Below are 17,607 nucleotides of genomic sequence, written 5' to 3'. Positions count from 1 at the left end.
TTGTACTAAGGGTACCGCCACAAGAAATGTTTGGGTAGATAATATAAAATATGTTTTTATGTCGTAAAGTTTAATAGAAAAACATTCTTAAAATACGTTATCAGTTGACAGCTGATACTTCTTTAAAATATTATCTGCTGAACATATTGTTATCATTTTTTGAAAATGTAATTTAGGATATGTAATATAATTCGCTATCAATTGCAATTGACATAGAATGTCAAAATAAAAAGTGCATAGATAATAGATATTAAATAAGACCTTAAATATTTACATTAGACAAGTCCGATTAAGAAGCTTGAAAGAAAATCCCAGGATAAAAAAATGTTGACGAACAAATTTATATTGTCGACTCTGCATTTCACATGAAACTTTGTTAATAAAACAATTTGCAAAGGGTTGGGACAAATAGTGTTTTCGATACGATAAATTTTAAAATGCAACTGACGCCAAATTGAAGAAGGAATTTTTGTTAACGTCGACATTCACAAGTTAATGTGCTTCTGAAGAAGAAGCACCTACAGTATCGTAAGTACAGTTGGTTGAAAAAAAAAACAGAACTGTCAGAATAAAATTGACACATTTTTACAATTTTTCCATAGTGTGAAACCTTCTTAAGAGAGATAGGTTAGAATTAACGTCAAAATTCAATGACATTTTTTTAAATTATTTGATAGGTATTGTCAAGTAGACAATTAATTGACAAATGGACAAAATCAAATTTACATTAGAAAATTTTTCGTTTCCCGATTTTTTTGCAACCAACTGTATCTGTTGTTTGTGAGAACGATAATATTTTAGAAAATATTGTTACTCTTACAAGCAAGCATTTCTGTTTCTTGTTGTACAATGTTGTCCTTGCTCTTGGCAGAATCCCAACTTTGCAGCTTTCCTGAACATAGCAACAAATAGACAGTAGATCCACAACTTAGTATACCGAACAAAACCCAAAAAAGATAGCGCCAGGTTTCAAAATCATGACGGCTCCTGAGTAATACTGCTACCAACTGCGTTGCAAAATAAACTCCAAATGCTCCAAGTCCATTTACCAGTCCGCAAATAGTACCAGCAAAATTTGGAGATATGTCTATAATATTTGCGCAATGTCCGGCCGAAGCTGATCCGCTTGCTGTTATCGTTATAAAAAAAGATATTATTACAAGTGAAGCTATGTTGCCCCACAAGGCTACAATCATCATGCAGATTGCCGGAACTACTAATGGAATACCTCCGAAAATTCTTCTCACAGCAGTTGTAGACAGTTTATGAGTTTTTAATAAACGATCTGCCCAGTACGCACAAAATAATCCTGAGAAGTAACATCCTGAAAATTCAAATCACGTAAACAAATATGTACATATCAGTGGTGTTAATTTTACCCCAGGTAGGTAGACCAGAAAATAGTCCGATTTCTTTCATGTTGTATTGAAATACTTGGTCTAAATAAGAAGGTAACTGTGTCAATATAATCATGGTAGCAACAAAGTTTGAAATTTGTGCGAAAACGATTGCATACACTGGCTTAGATGTGAGTATTTCTTTCCAAGGAATCTCACCAAACTTTTTCTTAAGGTGTGCATTAACATTTTTTCTTGTCGTATTTTCAAGAAGTTGCTTTTCTTTATGTGAAATTCTGGGATGTTGTTGGGGGGAATCATATATTAAGTAAAACCAAATCAGTGACCAAAATAATGACATGGATCCAGTGATATAAAAAACACTCTGCCAGCCAAATTTAGGAATAAGGATACCACTTATATGAGACGCGAGTGATATTCCTATTGCACTGCTTGCTAAAGTTGTCATAAACATAGACTGTTCTTCAGGTGGTACCCACTTGGCTGCTAAAGGCATAATAGCCGGCCAGCTAGCACCTAGTAAAAAACCCATCAAAACTCTTGATGTCAACAAAGCATAATAATTCCAGTAGGCTAATATTGGTGTCAAAAGTGTTAATAACGAAGCTAACATCATTGAATATCCAGAAACTCGTCGTGAACCAATTACCTCCGCTAATCTTCCACTTGGAATTTTAGTGAGAGCAAATCCCCAAAAAAATATTCCCAAAATGTTCTGTTTCTCAGATTCGGTCCAGTCGAACAAATTCGCATCAGTTTGATTTTTCTTGTTGATCATTGCAACGATTGCACTGTTGATAACAGTTTTTAACAAAGCGTTTAAAATAAAACAACTTGCAACCATCACATATAGAATTCGACGGCACGAAAGAATTTCTGCAACATTAGATGTATTGGTTAAATAGTACTGAAATAAACAATAGATTTATTATACAAGACGATAAAATTGTATTTTATCTTCGAGAGCGTTTTTAGTGTAGAGACGTCAGTTGAGACGCTAATTAGTAATCACGCTCGAGAATAATAAAAAAAAATAAATGACTTTATCTACCCTTGCTGTTAAAGTAGCACTTTGCTTTTGATTTGAATAGATAAAAGCACACTTTAACATCTGCTATAGAAAAAAAACATTATATTTGGCTAAAGTGTCAAAAATTGATTTGTGGAACAGATTACTTTTGGGTTTGATTCTAATAATATGAAAAAAACAGTAACGTCCAAAAATATATTGTATAAGTTACAAACCTAACAGCCCTTTTTTCCATTTTAAAAATATTGTACACATGTTGTCGACTTGGTTAATTTTTCAACGACTGAACTTACTTTAAACGTATCGAAGTTATTACTATCTACATACATATAGTCGTTTTCAACGACATCCGTGCTGTCAATGTCATTTTTAATATGTTGGTGCAGATTGTACATACAAATTCATAACCAGGATTCAGAGTATAAACAAATCCTAGTTAAAAAAATGTCAAACAAGAAATTGAGGTTATGGTAAAAGAAAATAGCTATTTCGTCAAACATCAACAACAAATAATAAAATTCAGTTTTCAACATGGTGTAAAATACGGTTAAACTAGGACATCCTCGGAATCCAAATCAGACTACATCTTTTCTGTGATTTGTTTAAATTTATAGAAAATAATTTGAATTTGTCAATTTGCCGCGTCAAGCTAAATTGCCAAATTAGGAAATTCAAAATTACTAAACCGAAATAGCAAGTAATGCCAACATACTGTCATAGTGACAGCACGGATGTCACTGAAAACGACTATATTTAAAATTATTTATTAGGTACCCAAGTAAAATTTAAACCCTGTCAAGCTGTAAACAACATCAATCTATCAAATTATAAAAATATTTGATGTGATACTATGTACCAATGTGGAATACAATAAATAAGTAAAGATTTGTTTCTAAAATATTTCATAAAACTTGAGTATCAATATATCAATATGTCTTTTTAGTTTCTTTTCAAATCTTGTCATTTTTTGTGAGAGATTTTTATGGTTGGGAAGAATCGTGTATTAATTAAAAATAAAAAATATCCAGAAATAGCCACTCCTATTTCAGTAGATACCAAGCATATCGTGATTATTGACAGTTGATGAGAAGCTATTACATAGCTTCGCTTAGCTCTCGGAAGCTCAACTGCTAGTCAACTAACTTTTATATTAAATCCGTTAAACTTAAAATAGCTTAGTAATTCTAAAATTCAGTCAATTTGGCAGATGCAACAACACCAAAACTCTTCGTAAACCAAACCATTTAATACTGAGGATTTTGGTTAATGCAAAACAAAATGAATGTGCTAATGTTGATAAGAGAATTTATCATGAATCTACTTATTACAATCACAAAATGCATATATGTATAGTTTGTTCAGCGAGAGATTGGTTGACATAAAAATCACTAAATTCTACGTAGAGAAAATAGTACAGTTACGGCCACGAAATTTCGTGAGTTATTTTACTGTCAATTCAACTACCGTTTCTGATACTAGATATAAATTTAAGGCCACTTTTATTAACATTATGTATGCGTATTTGCAGCCGTTTAGGCGTAATTTAAATTTTTTGAATAAAATATTTTTTTTATAAGCAATTGTTTTATTTGAAATTTTATTCAAAAATAGCATTGCAATAAATATTAGATAACAATAAAACAATAAAAAATAAGCAAATTAACAAAAAAAATATTTGAATGTAAATGATTTCATTGAAAATATTTTTTTGTTAATTTGCTTATTTTTTATTATCTCGTTGTTACGAGATCTACTGTTTATTGCATGTGACTTTTGAATAAAAATTCAAATAAAACAATTGTTTGATAAAAAAAGAATATTTTACTCAAAAAATCGAAATTACGCCAAAACGGCTGGGAATAGGCATACACAATGTTAATAAAAGTAAGCTTTATAATTAAATTTTACATTTATGTCTAGTGTCACAAATGGTGGTTGCCATTTAAAAAAATGAGGTTTTTGACATTTTTTGATTAGCAATTTTGAAAAATTTCAGTAGGCGTATGAAACATAAAAAAAAAATTCACTAATCGCGGAAAAGATCGGCCCGGTATTTAGGAATTCAACTCAAAAAAAAAATCAATTATTTATTTCAGATGGTTCAAGAGTTATAAATGTGTTAATGAAGCCCTGCAACCTCGCTTTTTTGCAAAAAAGATGACATGGTCAAAAACGATGACAGATAAGTGTTGACAAAAAGATGTTCCAAACTCAAAAGTTAACGTAGAATCGAAATGTAAAGTCAAAATGAGGTCTTTCCATTTAAAAAAATAAAGATGGCGTCGATTTCCGGTATTTCCGGAAGTGCCACCATTTTGAAAATATTTCATTTGAACTTGGAGTAGTCGATTATAGTCAACTACCAATTTTCATATTAATATGATTTGGGGAAATCAGAAAGTTTCTAATGAACGGGCTACGTGAATTAGCCTGTATGTATTTAAAAAAAATTGGATTTTTATCTTTTAAAACCGAAATTTACATACGTAGAAAGTGTTGACAATTTGCATTTTAAAATTATTCTATCACCAATTATGTGACGATACATTTATTTTGTAACAGTTACACAATAAGGTAAAGTAAATTCAGGATGGATTGGGTATTTCAAGGTCAAATAATTTTATTTTTTGGCTATGTGATTATGTCTTAAAATAGTGACATGCAGGGAACCAACATAATGCGAATTTAGCAATGCTCAATCTAACGTAAACGGTGTATAGTCAAGAATTGTCAAAAATTCTGTTTTCACATTAACTCTATTAGATTAAGGCCAAAAATGTAAAAGTTCATATCAAAAGAGCAAGTTTTTGTTTATATTTGAATAAAAGTTAAAATTTCTGATTCAAAGACCCCAAGTACTCTGCTCTTCTAGCACAGATATTTTTTTTTTCTAATTATTTAATACTGTAAAAATAATGTCAACGAAAGAATCAATTGTTTGAGTTTTAAATCAACCGATATATGTTTTTATTTTAAGCATTTTCTTTTTTACCGAGCAAGTGCATGTCGATACTATGCGGCACGTTCTCTTCTCGTTTTTCTGAGTCCCACGGTTGCACTTTACTGGAACACCAGATCAGATAAATGATACTTGCAGACAAGTACGTAGAAAACAAAGTCCAAAAAAGATGGCGCCATTCTTGAAAGCTTTGACCATTTCTGAGTAGCATGGCTACTAGCCTGGTCGACAAATAGACAGCGAATGCTGAGAACGTATTCACTATACCACAAATGGTACCAGCGTAATTGGGCGAAATGTCCAAGATGTTTGCAGCGTGACCAGCGGTGCTGATTGCATTTGTTGTCAAGCTTGTTGTGAATGCTATAAATGCGATTAGAGGTATGTCACCCCATAACGCTAATGTCAGCATTGACATGGTCGGTATCAGCAGCGCCACAGATTCGAAAATTTTTCTAACAGTTGTGGTGGACAACTTTCCAGACTTTATCAACCAGTCTGCTATATATCCAGAACCCAATGACGCACAGTAACCCCCTGAAAAGAGTTTACAAGTTTACGATACAAATAATCACGATTTCTCAAACCCCAGTACGGCAATCCCGAAAAAAATCCATTCTGTTTTATGTTTAGGTGAAGTACTTGGTCCAGGTACGAAGGCATCTCATTTAAGCAAGTCGTGTAACCTAAAAACGTTGCGACCTGACCAGCAGTAATAGCCCAGACAGGTCCACTCTTCGCTATCTGCTTCCAAGGAATCTGATTAAATTGTTTTGGTTTTGCGTTGTTAACTTCGATTTCACTCTCGATTGTCTGTTTTTCTCGTTGCGAAATTCTGGGATGTTGGTTGGGAGAATCGTAAACTAGGTAAAACCAAACGAGCGACCATAGTAGACCCATGCTTCCGGTGACGTAAAAGACACTTGCCCATCCGTACGCATCTATTAGCACACCGTGCAAATGGTAAGCTAGAGCAGCTCCTATGGCAGTGGATGCTAAACATGAGATAAATACCGAGTGGTCTTGAGGTGGTATCCACTTTGATGCTAGTGGCATCACTGCTGGCCAAGTGGCTCCTATCAAAAATCCCACTACTACTCTTGACATTAACAAAACGTAATAGTTCCAATAAGCAATCGTTGGTGTACAAATCGTAAGCAAAGAAGCTAACGCCATGGAATAACCACTCACTTTTCTTGAACCTATGATTTCAGCTAATCTTCCACTAACTATTTTGGTGAGTGCAAAACCCCAAAAAAAGATACCCAGAATTTCTTGTTTTTGATCTTCGCTCCAAGAGAACAGATGTGATGTGTTGGGTTGATCTTTCTTTTTTACCATGGCCACTATTGCAATGTTGAAAACTGCTTTTAACATGGTGTTCATTATAAATTCACTGTTCACCATTAGATGTAACACTCGACGGCATGTCAAAATCTCTGCAATTGTAATAACACCCTGACGTTTTTTTACGAGATCAAAATTTGATTTGGGTACTCACCACGTACCATTTTTCGCTAGTTATTACAGTTTTGTTTTTAAAGTAGGTCTTTATATGCATTTTCCGATGCGTTGTAAGTAGACGACACTGCAATAAAGTAAGTAAATTTAACACCGGTAATAGTTTTATCTCGAAAGTAATGAGGATAATTGGGGAAAATAAAAAAATGTACCTGTATACATTAAATGTCAATGTTAACTTGCAAATTATCAGTGGACTTAACAAAATGCACTAGTAGTAAATAGGACCAAGTGTGACCTAAAGAATTTGTTGTAAAAAATGAATTACCTCTTATTTAAACACATGTTTTATCAACAAATTTTAGTCATTTTAAAAATTGTAGATAACTAATCGCATATCCAATTGGAATAACTACTGGGAACTAGAATTAACGGAATTAAAAGATCTGTTGCGGTGATATTGTTGCAAAAGTAGAAAGTAATTTGATTAAAACAGGTTTTTTTCAATTTATGCGAATTTTGATTAACGCTAAACATTATTTTTGTAGAAAACCAATAATTACTACTTATACCATGGTTCCAAAATTGTAGGAGTGGCTCATTGGCGATACTTACAGCGTTCCATAGGCGTGCGGTAATTTTTTGCAAATGTGTGATAATAACGATAATCAGCTATCATTGGTAGCAAAGATGGGAACAATGCACCCAGCAGAAACCTCGTTAAAGCTCTGGAAACCAATAAAGTGTAGTCATTTCAGTATACGGTTATTACTCTCAAGAAGCCCACCAAAGAAGTGGACCAACTATCTCAGCAAGTCTTCTGCTGGTAATTCTGCACAAAGTACAAAGGGAGTAAAAATTACCAAGTATGTTTTCCTTTTGGTCCTCATTCCAATGGAAGGAGAATAGAAAACTATCATCTTTTACATTTTTGTCGGTCATCTGAACTACAGTGATGTGAAAAATTGACATCATTGTCATGGTGACGAAGAGTAACCGACGGCATGTTAAGATTTCGGTTTTTAAAACAAGGGATCAGTTAAATTTGATCCCAAATACAATGTAATTACATATTTAGAAAATCCGTTAATTCCTTCTCAAGATCTTTGATAAACCACTGACACGTGTTCCAGGCTAGGTATACTCATCAAAAGCTCTAATTCAGAGACCGAACATGGTAGGTACTGCACTTGGCTGTTTTAAAAGTTTTACGATGCATTTAACTGCGTCATCACGCTTTTATATTCAAAATTTTAATTCATCGAAAGGGGCGCTTGTAGTGGCTGCTGGTAAAATAAAGCATGCAGTAAAGAACTTTCAATTAATTGCCTGGAAATTACTCTTGATGCACTGAAATTACTTCAAACAAGTTTCTCTACAATTAAACGAATCGAAGTAATTAAATCAATTACATTAAAGAACAGAGGATCATTATCAATTTTCAAGTCTTGGCGTTATCAAGGGTCATGAGAGTCTGGAGAGACCACCGTGTAATTCCGACCCCACAGACTATCATGTTTCTGGCGTTTATTGTAAAGTCATGGTTTGTCTGGCTGCAGTAAACTGGAGGGTGCATTGTTTCCGCCCCTCTTCAAGAGAAAAATTGTCTGGTGCAGGCTGCATTCACACATATCGATCAATAGTGGAGTCGAAGAAGCGCTGCAGCGTTGATTTCGAAACTATGAAGACTTACACGCTTCATTTAACTTGAATGAAGGTAAAATGGCATTGTACTTGTTGAATGAATTTTGATTGTAAACAAATACCGTATCGAAGTAATTATCTGATTTACAAGCCGTGATAGAATTGTTAGTCTAACAATGTCTTTTGATTGTCTAGACGAGACGAGTCCAACAATGGATTTGATCCCACACAGACCACTTTGACATTGATTATGGGATTCTTATGGGAACGGCGTGGGTCATACTTCTTAAGTGCCTTTAATATTCATACTAATCGCAGTGCATTTCGATTTATCTCAGTTTCCAACAGTGCAGTTTTGACTTGACAAAGTAAAAGTGAAAATCAAACGGTCCAAAATGTTTCTACATTCAACCCAGTTATTGTAAGTTTAAACCATTTTTACTAGAGAGGTAACGAATTGATACATTCTTTTATCAGACTATTTTGTCCCAAATTAACAGAGAAATTCTAATGAATATTAAAAAAAAACTCCCTTTCTCTTTAAGAACAGTCAAATTCATTTACATTATCTTGGAAAAAAATCCATTTGGAGCATTTGTTCAAATATTCGAGTAGTTGTCAAATATTCTTTTTTTTAGTCGTTGCAGTGGTAATCTTAACGCCAATAATAATATAGAGCAACTGCTACTTTTTACTGTTATCCTGAGTTGCAATGGGATTGTTAATGGAAGCAACATCCACATCCTTGTTACTTTTAACTGTAAATTGTTTCCTCCGATAAGTCAATCATTGTTTATATATCTCTTGTAAAGGTTAAGAGCACCACATGCAGACGGTCTGATATCTCTCACGTCGTGTTTCTGCTCTAGGGTAATCACTAATTGATTTCCGCTCATGTTATACTATTTCAAATGTGCAGAAGGCATAAAGTAAATAAAGGAAGAAATAAAGTAAATTTGCTTTACTAAAATAGTTATTTATGTATCAAGGCCAAAAAGTGCATCTTTTTCGTCCGAGTCTGAGTTTTCTGGACGAGGCGCAGCCGAGCAAATCAAATTATGTAAATTTCATAATAAAACGCGCTGTCTCTTGTGCATTTACTAATACATATAAAAATTAAAACAGTCCAGATCCTTTTAGCTTTAGGAAAGCTAAAAGCTGGAAAAAACACTTGCAATGGAAATGACGGAAATTTAAAATTTTGTTGAAATATTCGTCGAGTTGTTCACAAAACACCTGAGATCCTTGTATCGCCTTCGACTTGTGAAGCATTAATCAAGACAAGATACGATGTTGTTTTTGAATATTAATCGACATTTTCAAGATGTCATTCGCAGCAGGACGGAAACATTAGCCATTAATATTTGTCCAACGTTTTTCTGCTGAAAATTTTTGCAATTTGTGGAGAACGTCGGAATATTTTAGTTTAATGAAAACAGGATAAGCAATAAGGAATGTCGATTTAAAGAAAGAATGTGTTTTATACTCTGACATAAATTAATATTTTCGCTCGATCACGAACTTGAGGCAACTTACAACAATTTCTAAAGCGATAAAAGACGCTCATAAAATATTTCAATTTCTACATCTTTCGCGTCTCTTCTGTCCCGTCGATAATGAAATATGACTGGCACTTTGTCGCTTGCAATTAACTCTTGACGGCCTCTTTTATGAGAAAAATCAGAAGAATCAAGTACATGATCGCCTCGTTCAGGGTAATTTCTTAAACTGGACCAGAGCATATGAGTGAAGGTTGCGAGCGTCCAGAATACCTATAAGGAGCTTTCAATGCTAATCCGGTTAACATTTGGCATTGTTCTTATTATCGCTCCTTTATAAATAATTTAACAAAACGTTAACTCCATTTCACCGAGCGGAACGATTACTAATCTCAGTCGTATCGGTTTCTTTGGAATAATCGTATCCTTGTGGCTGCTACCACGGATCTGAGTTTCTATTATTAACGACAGCCCGATTAAAATTACACACGAGCGATTATTCTTGCATAATAATTGGAAATTGGTCTGCTTCCGCGGACTTGACGGCGCACGTCCGGTCTTTGTGAGCGCGGCTCGACAAATCGAGAAAATTACAATATTTTAGGACGTTAGTGTAACAATTTGTGTGTCACTTTGTCACACATGGAGAGAGCTTTGTGTTTAAATTCAGGTCTGGTAGTCGCGCTGACCCCTTGAGCAATAATGTTCCAATCAAGACCAGTTCCGCGGGAATTCCATCATCAATTTCTATTGTCTAGGTGGAACATCTTTAAGGAAACTCGGGACCTAGTTAGGGACCCGATAAGCGACACATTAGTCGAATAGTAATGGGCTACCGGAGTCGGAAAAGCTATAATATTTTAAATAAATGACTAATTAACGGCCCGCGTCTACTTCTTATGCTAATTACAGTACGTATTTGGCTGCGAGGTGCCACTTTTCACGAATTAGCCTGTTGACATAATTTTGAAAAATGAGCTACTCTTCTTTTTATTGGTCGTGATAAATCGTCATGTGATTGTTCAGCAAGTGTTAAGATTTGCACTTTTTAGCTGAAACGCGGAGAAAGTCGCAAAAAGATTTCAGTTAGTTGCATTCCACGCTTATTGATCTGTGCCAGTACTGACATTGAATTTTCCTAGTAAAACCGTGAATTGACGTTTTAACAAGCGTTACAAAATGCGAATTTTTGCAAGTTAAATAGAACGATAATGAATCACAGAGTTATCGGCGTTTTGCATAGGAAATGCTAGCTGTGACACGAACTATTTGTTATGTTGTATATTTGCTTAGACGCTGAACAAATACGATGATAAAGATTGTTTAGGAAAACCACAAGTTTTGACTTACTCGAGCGTTATTAACAATTGACATCGTAGATAAGCAGTTACAAAGTTACACGAAGAAAGTGTAAAAATACGGCAAATACGTGAAAGTGTGATAGTGTCGTTGTGAAAATAATTTCGGAAAACTTCGAGACGAATTTGTAAGTGATTTTTTGATCAGCTTCCGTTGGAAGAATGCGGTTTATTTTTTGTTGTCGGTGTTGTTGCGAAATTCGACTGGAAGAAGTTCGTTATCAGTGAAAGTACCACTTGTAATGCAATTTTTATTAGCATTGACCCAGTCCCTAAAGAAAAATTCTTTGCAGTCAGTGACACTGCCCGGTGTCCATTTTAAAAAGTTAAAAGGGGCACGATTCTTTCACCGAAATAAATAATAAATTTGTGTGAAACGTTGAGATTATTTATTGCCTAGGATTAGACTTATCTTTACGTAAGCAATAGTTACAAATATTTTCTCTGTGACGCAAGATTTTATTATATTAAAATATGTCACTACTCATCACATACTATAAATATGTGTAAGCGCCTATATGTATAGAATAAATTGATATTTTTAACAAAATACCACCATTTTTAAGTAACATTAAAATGTATAGAACAATTTTAAAAAAATTTCAATACATATATAGCTTATTTTTAAATAAAATTACCAGTTTTTAAAGATTAAAATAGATTCTTCTTCATACGGTTAATTAATGTTTTATCCACATTTTAACAAATTTTATTCAATTTTCAGCCTCTTTTAAAAATACATATAGAAAAAACTAAAATTTAGTCATATGTATTTTATTTGATTTTCGAACTCTTTCAAAATTATACCAAGTTTTAAATTTTTTCAACAAAATTTTCATAATTTTTGTTTAGTTTTTAAGACCAGTCAAAACACCTCATTTCTTTAATATTTTGGTCGAAAATTAAGGAGATTTCAAGGATCAGTTCCCACATACATCAAACGTCCGTGTACTGCGTGTTCAGCCAATCAGAGCGCTTGCTTTCATCCAATCAAAAATGTTTATCTCGATAAAAACGTCCTACTACTCTGTCATCTATCAAAAGTGATTAAAATTGCATGCTACTCCTGTCAGATTCTCAAATTGTTTTTAATATGTAATTGTGTTTTTAATAACTGTAGGTATTGCATATAAATAAATTACATATTAACGTTAAAGTTTGTATTCTGGAATTCATCTTGCTAAAAATAACACGACGTAATGTTTTATATCTGATAAATTTCCCAATTTTTGCTTAAATATTGTTGCTTTAGACTCAAAGGTTAATCCCTCGAGCTAAAGCTCTCGGGCCTAACCAGAATAAAAATTCCCAAATTCAATTCGTAAAATTGTCAAAGCAAAAAGTTTTCGTAAAATTGAAAAATTTATCCAATAAAAAAATTAGGTTTTGTTATTTATTATACCGTTGATTAAAAATAAGGTCATTGTTCACTTAAACTACTTCTGGAATTTTCACTCAAACCTTGTGCAAATGAATTTTCCGTACCCTTTAGTTATACTAAGATATTGGCGCGACCTTGACGCGACTTTGAAACACAACAAGAGAGAAAAAAAAGGCATTTGCACAAGGTTTGAATGGTGGGAAACGATTTAGGAAAACGCCCTGAGGCTGTCTAGCCAGAAAAAACGCGAAAATTCCAGAAGTAGTTAAAGTGAACAATTACCAAAAATAATTCCACTTCTCTCTACAAATTAGTCAACTCCACCGAATTTATGAAACATGAAACAGGTCGAAAAGTTCCCACTTGTTTTGTCAAACTCTGCTTCCACAATTATTTAATATTATTTATTACAAACAATTGTTACACCCCTATTGTAAGATAATAAAGTCTTCCTTGTTAAACGTCAGCTAGATATTTTGGTAGTTATCTATAAAAATATTTGCATTTTCTATTTTTAGAATAAGACGGTGGATAAGACTGGTTCTTTCTAACCTTATTGGTTAGCAATTGTAATTTATTTCTTATCTCCTATTTAGTGGAATAATAAAGAAAAGACATATCATTTAGTGAGTAGATTTATTACGCTTAAACTTATGGTTTATATGAGCAAAAAAGTGATTATTATTCTAAAGCAAATAAGGGTTGCGTTAGATTGGCCGTAGAAGTTTTGAAAATCTGAAGAACAAAACATTTTTCAAAATTTTTGACAAAATGGAGAAGAGCTAAGCTTTCAAATTTTGCAAGATGAAACCCTTGATAAAGTTGATTGATCCATGTTGGGTACAGTGATCCAAAAAAAAAACAATTGATTAATGATGCAAAAACTTATAAGACAACCAAAAATTTAGAAAACGTTTCCAAATTTCTCTTGAACAGAGAGCTGTCACAATAAAATTGAGCAAACAACTGTTCTGAACATGGGCTGAAGGTGGAAAATTCAATAGAAAAGCCTGATGTCTCCAGAAATAAGCTTAAAATGAAATATTAGTACTTTGTCTTTTGGCTTGTATGGAGTTGCCTCGAATATCAGTGCTTTGTTGAAAACACATAAATTTTGAAATATGTACAGTCGTTGACCAAAATAAAATAGGACAAAGTAAATTTCGATTGTGTGATTCTATATTTTTGCGAAATCCATCTCTTAGGAAACAAAAGTGTCAAAAATAAAAAACAATTCTGATAAGTGTCATCATTCGACAATACAGGGCAAGTCACATAAGGTTTATTTCTGAATTTATTTTGTACGCAACCAAGAATACTAATTACGCTGACCACTTGATACCATTTATAATGTGATTTTATTTAATAATCCACGTAGGTATGTAATTTGGCTAAAAATGTCACAATGACATTTTCCTGTTCTGATTAATGAAATCAAAAATTAAATTCATCAACTGTCATTTGAATTTAATTTTTGATTTCATTAATCAGAACAGGAAAATGTCATTGTGACATTTTTAGCCAAATTACATACCTACGTTGATTACTAAATTAAATCACATTATAAATGGTATCAAGTAGTCAGCGTCATTAGTATTTTTGGTTGCGTACAAAATAAATTAAAAAATAAGCTTTATGTGACTTGCCCTGTATTTCAAAAACTCAGAATCATTCAATTGAACAAAGTGACAGTGACGAGATGACAAGTGAAAAAACACAACCTAACTTTTTGTAAATCAATCGTCAAGTCAAATCAAGTTGTAATCTGAGACACATACGCCTCAGTTACACTACACAAATTTTTGAATTGTGAAACTGTCGAAGGTAACACTTTGTCCTATTTTATTTTGGTCAACGACTATACCTACTAAAGAATTGTATTCATAATACATATGTACTTGTATTATAAAGAGTAGAGGTTTGTCTAATTAGGCATAGTTAGTTTCAAGTTGAAATTAAAAACTACTCTTTGTGTAATGTTTAGGTGAAAAACTTTTACTATTCTCACATTTGAATACCTGATTCGATTAGCAATTTTTGCATATTAATTATTGCCCTATTAATAAAAAGCGAAAACAGATTAATGTTGATGATGATTAGTATTACGGCAGATGGAAAGCGTTTTTCCAAGTTTCTTTTGATCCAAATTTCTAAATTGCTCATAGTAAATAAGTAGCAACCCAACCCATTTTTATATAATTAATTAATTATGTGTGTAAAATTAATGTTCTGGAACGACATATAATAATAATAAAAAAATATTAGAACTATGACACTTTCACCTGACTAGTAATAACAAATTTTATATTCACGTTCTTCCCAATTTAAATTTATGTGCGTTACGAGCTTTTAAACTCGTAGGAGCAAATATGTATTTTGACAAGTATTAAGCGTGTAGACTTGAGACCAGACGAGAAAAACTAAATCAGAATTAATACAAATCTGAGTGTGGGTTTGGTAAATTACGAACAGTTTTCGTCGGGCGTTCCATTCATAAATATAGTAACTTGTTAATAAACGCCCACGTCCCCGAATAAATCCAGATATTCAGATCTGGCGGGCCAAGCGCTACTTTTGTACAATTTTCGATAAAGCAACCCAACCCGGAACAAGTTCAAGTTCAATGCCTCCCGATATCATCACACTTCATTAACCTGCAGAAATGTGGCGTCTGGCGAGTCTCCGGACCTAATGAAGTGTTGTTTTATTGCGATTTGCATGCTGCAAGAAGTTAGCCACTGGAGCACAGAGAATTCCCGAATCGTAAAAATCATACGAGTTATGGATTCCATTGTTTGTTTCTTGCACACATAACAAATTACACAAACTGATCGAGCATTCGTTGTCGGTCTTCGGCACGGGCTCATGAAGGCATGTACACCTACCCAACGGTACAATCAACGATAAAGACCTTGTGGCCGACATGATTGCGCATAAGGAAGATCATAATAGCGCCGTAATATCATTGTTGTCCGACATAAATTCTTCAAAGTGCGTGAGGTCGAGGTGGGCGGCCCCGGGCACGCACCCATCCTCCCGTCAAATAATCATTTGTAATTTCGAAAGGAATTTTCCGTTTATACCTGGAGGAAACTCTTCGCTTCTTCAAGAAGCGACGAGTCTCGAGAGGCTTTCTAATTTTCAAACATCTGCTCGACAACGAACTCGTCTTCTTGGCTCCTGGATCTGATGTCGATTTTGGGTCCAGGTTCAAAAGTAAAAGTGCTGCATGATCATGATTTACGGTTTTATTTTGATTCTGGATTAGTGAAAGTACAATGCCTTGAAAAAATTTGTCCGTTGGTATCGTAGGTGAGCGTGCATATAATTATCATCGGTGAATTATTCGAGGCTTTAATTTGGCCGTACACGGTGGTACTGATTTCAAAAATGCAAAATAAGACCAACAACTAGCCGAACAACTGGCGCTGCTAATTGTTATGCAGAAATTGTAATGAATAATCCAACTAGTGCAGATAAGCACAAACAATGCTTTTCGTGCTTTTAAAACAGTTAGATCAGGAAGAACAAGCTACTAGCTGTCTATTTTTTACTTTATCTCAAGTAATAACACAGTTCAATAAATTTATTGTTTGTGCAAATGACCAACAGTTCAAACTGATTCGACTCCGATTTCGCAACATAACCACCTGGACTCCAAAACATTTGAAAATATTGGACAGTTTTGATAATATTATTTTGTCATAAAATTATTGTCGATTAGTTTATGTTCATATCTTCGCGTAAATCGTAGTTTTTATTGGACATTTTTACTACAAGTTTTATTACCCTTAACGGCAGTATTTTGACAAAAATATATAAATTGAGACATTTTGCATTATATGATATGACCGTGGAGATTAATGATTGCGATTAATTTACATCCATTCGTTGCCATTTATGGTTGAGTAAACTTCTGGAATTTTGGGACCTTGAAAGGAAATATGTTTGAAAAACTGCGATACGATAAAATCTTTAAATTTAAATTTGTTGTGCTATAAAAAATCTGCAATGAAAGTGCAGATAATGGTCTTTCTCTACGCGTTTAATATTGTCAAGTCATCTGACTTGAAATTTATTTATTTTTAAATTTTACAGTAGTTACTAAAGTATCGGGTGTTCATTTAAATTTATCCTCAAATTTGGCGTTGAAGAGTCGATTGTGAACGCACTACTTGTCCGTCTGCAGTTTAAAAACAGAAACAGCCCAAAAAGTGAGGTTAGATTTAAACAGCTGATCCGTAATCTGTAATCCGTGGTACATTCACAATCGACTCTTCAACGCCAACTCTGAGGATAAATTTAAATGAACACCCGATACATTCATTGGTTCTAAAGGTTAAAAGGGTACTTTGGACGGCAATAACTTGAAGGGTTGTTTTTTTATAGTGAGCCGACAATAGCACTAATTGCAGTTGACTTGTTTATTTGTAGCTAGTGTATTGAACAAGTTATAATAAAAATAAGTGACAAAGTGTGTCACCAACAGCGAAGTCAATGAAACTAAGTTATTGCTCATAGATTATTGGCGAAAAAAATTTCGGTGTTAAAGTTATGATGCCGTGACGCAGAAATCCGTACTTCTTGCTTGTTATTTTTTACTTATCAGATTTAAATCATTCTTGCAACAAAAATAAAGAAATATTTTTAAATTCTTAAATAAACACAGGACGAAATCGAAAATCATAAATATTATCAGTAATTTAGAACAGGTGACAAATTGTTTGTTGTTGCTCATTGTTAAAAGTGATTTAATTATTTAAATTTAGAGTGGCGTATTAGATTAGTGTTAAGCCCGCATATCACAATAGAAATTTTTTAACTAATCACCAGTTTTCCCCTTGCCTCTATCACTTTCACTATTATACACAGTGGGTACTGATATGAACCAAATTTGGTAAAAAAACAGAGTGTATA

General features: G+C 33.4%; 3 protein-coding genes across 5 annotated transcripts in view; 1 reads left to right on the top strand and 2 right to left on the bottom strand.

The window, feature by feature from the left end:
* DAAM (disheveled-associated activator of morphogenesis-like protein) overlaps positions 1 to 17,607 on the top strand; it is a 57,903-nt gene that overhangs the window by 6,594 nt on the left and 33,702 nt on the right. Inside the window, exon 1 of one of the 3 annotated variants that reach the window (XM_069050476.1) lies at positions 11,279 to 11,437. The exons of the other annotated variants lie outside the window; for them this stretch is intronic. The gene's annotated coding sequence lies outside the window, so the exon portion shown is untranslated. Of the gene's footprint in view, positions 1 to 11,278; positions 11,438 to 17,607 lie in introns of those variants that run through there. 3 annotated transcript variants of the gene reach the window in all.
* Positions 798 to 2,717, bottom strand: LOC138133156 (vesicular glutamate transporter 1-like). The gene is made up of 3 exons (XM_069050956.1): positions 2,682 to 2,717; positions 1,380 to 2,265; positions 798 to 892 (listed from the first exon to the last, which is right to left on the bottom strand). The coding sequence occupies exons 1-3, from the start codon at positions 2,715 to 2,717 to the stop codon at positions 798 to 800; spliced, it is 1,017 nt and encodes a 338-aa protein (XP_068907057.1).
* On the bottom strand, positions 5,359 to 6,940 carry LOC138133523 (sialin-like). Its single transcript, XM_069051466.1, has 3 exons — positions 6,849 to 6,940; positions 5,935 to 6,786; positions 5,359 to 5,884 (listed from the first exon to the last, which is right to left on the bottom strand). Exons 1-3 carry the CDS (start codon positions 6,856 to 6,858, stop codon positions 5,361 to 5,363), a joined length of 1,386 nt encoding a protein of 461 aa, XP_068907567.1. The 5' UTR covers positions 6,859 to 6,940; the 3' UTR covers positions 5,359 to 5,360.

This window comes from Tenebrio molitor, chromosome 6, assembly GCF_963966145.1.
Source record: "Tenebrio molitor chromosome 6, icTenMoli1.1, whole genome shotgun sequence".
NCBI lineage: Eukaryota > Metazoa > Arthropoda > Insecta > Coleoptera > Tenebrionidae > Tenebrio > Tenebrio molitor.
Note: the sequence above shows the minus strand (reverse complement) of the source record. Positions and strands in the feature narration are given on the sequence as shown.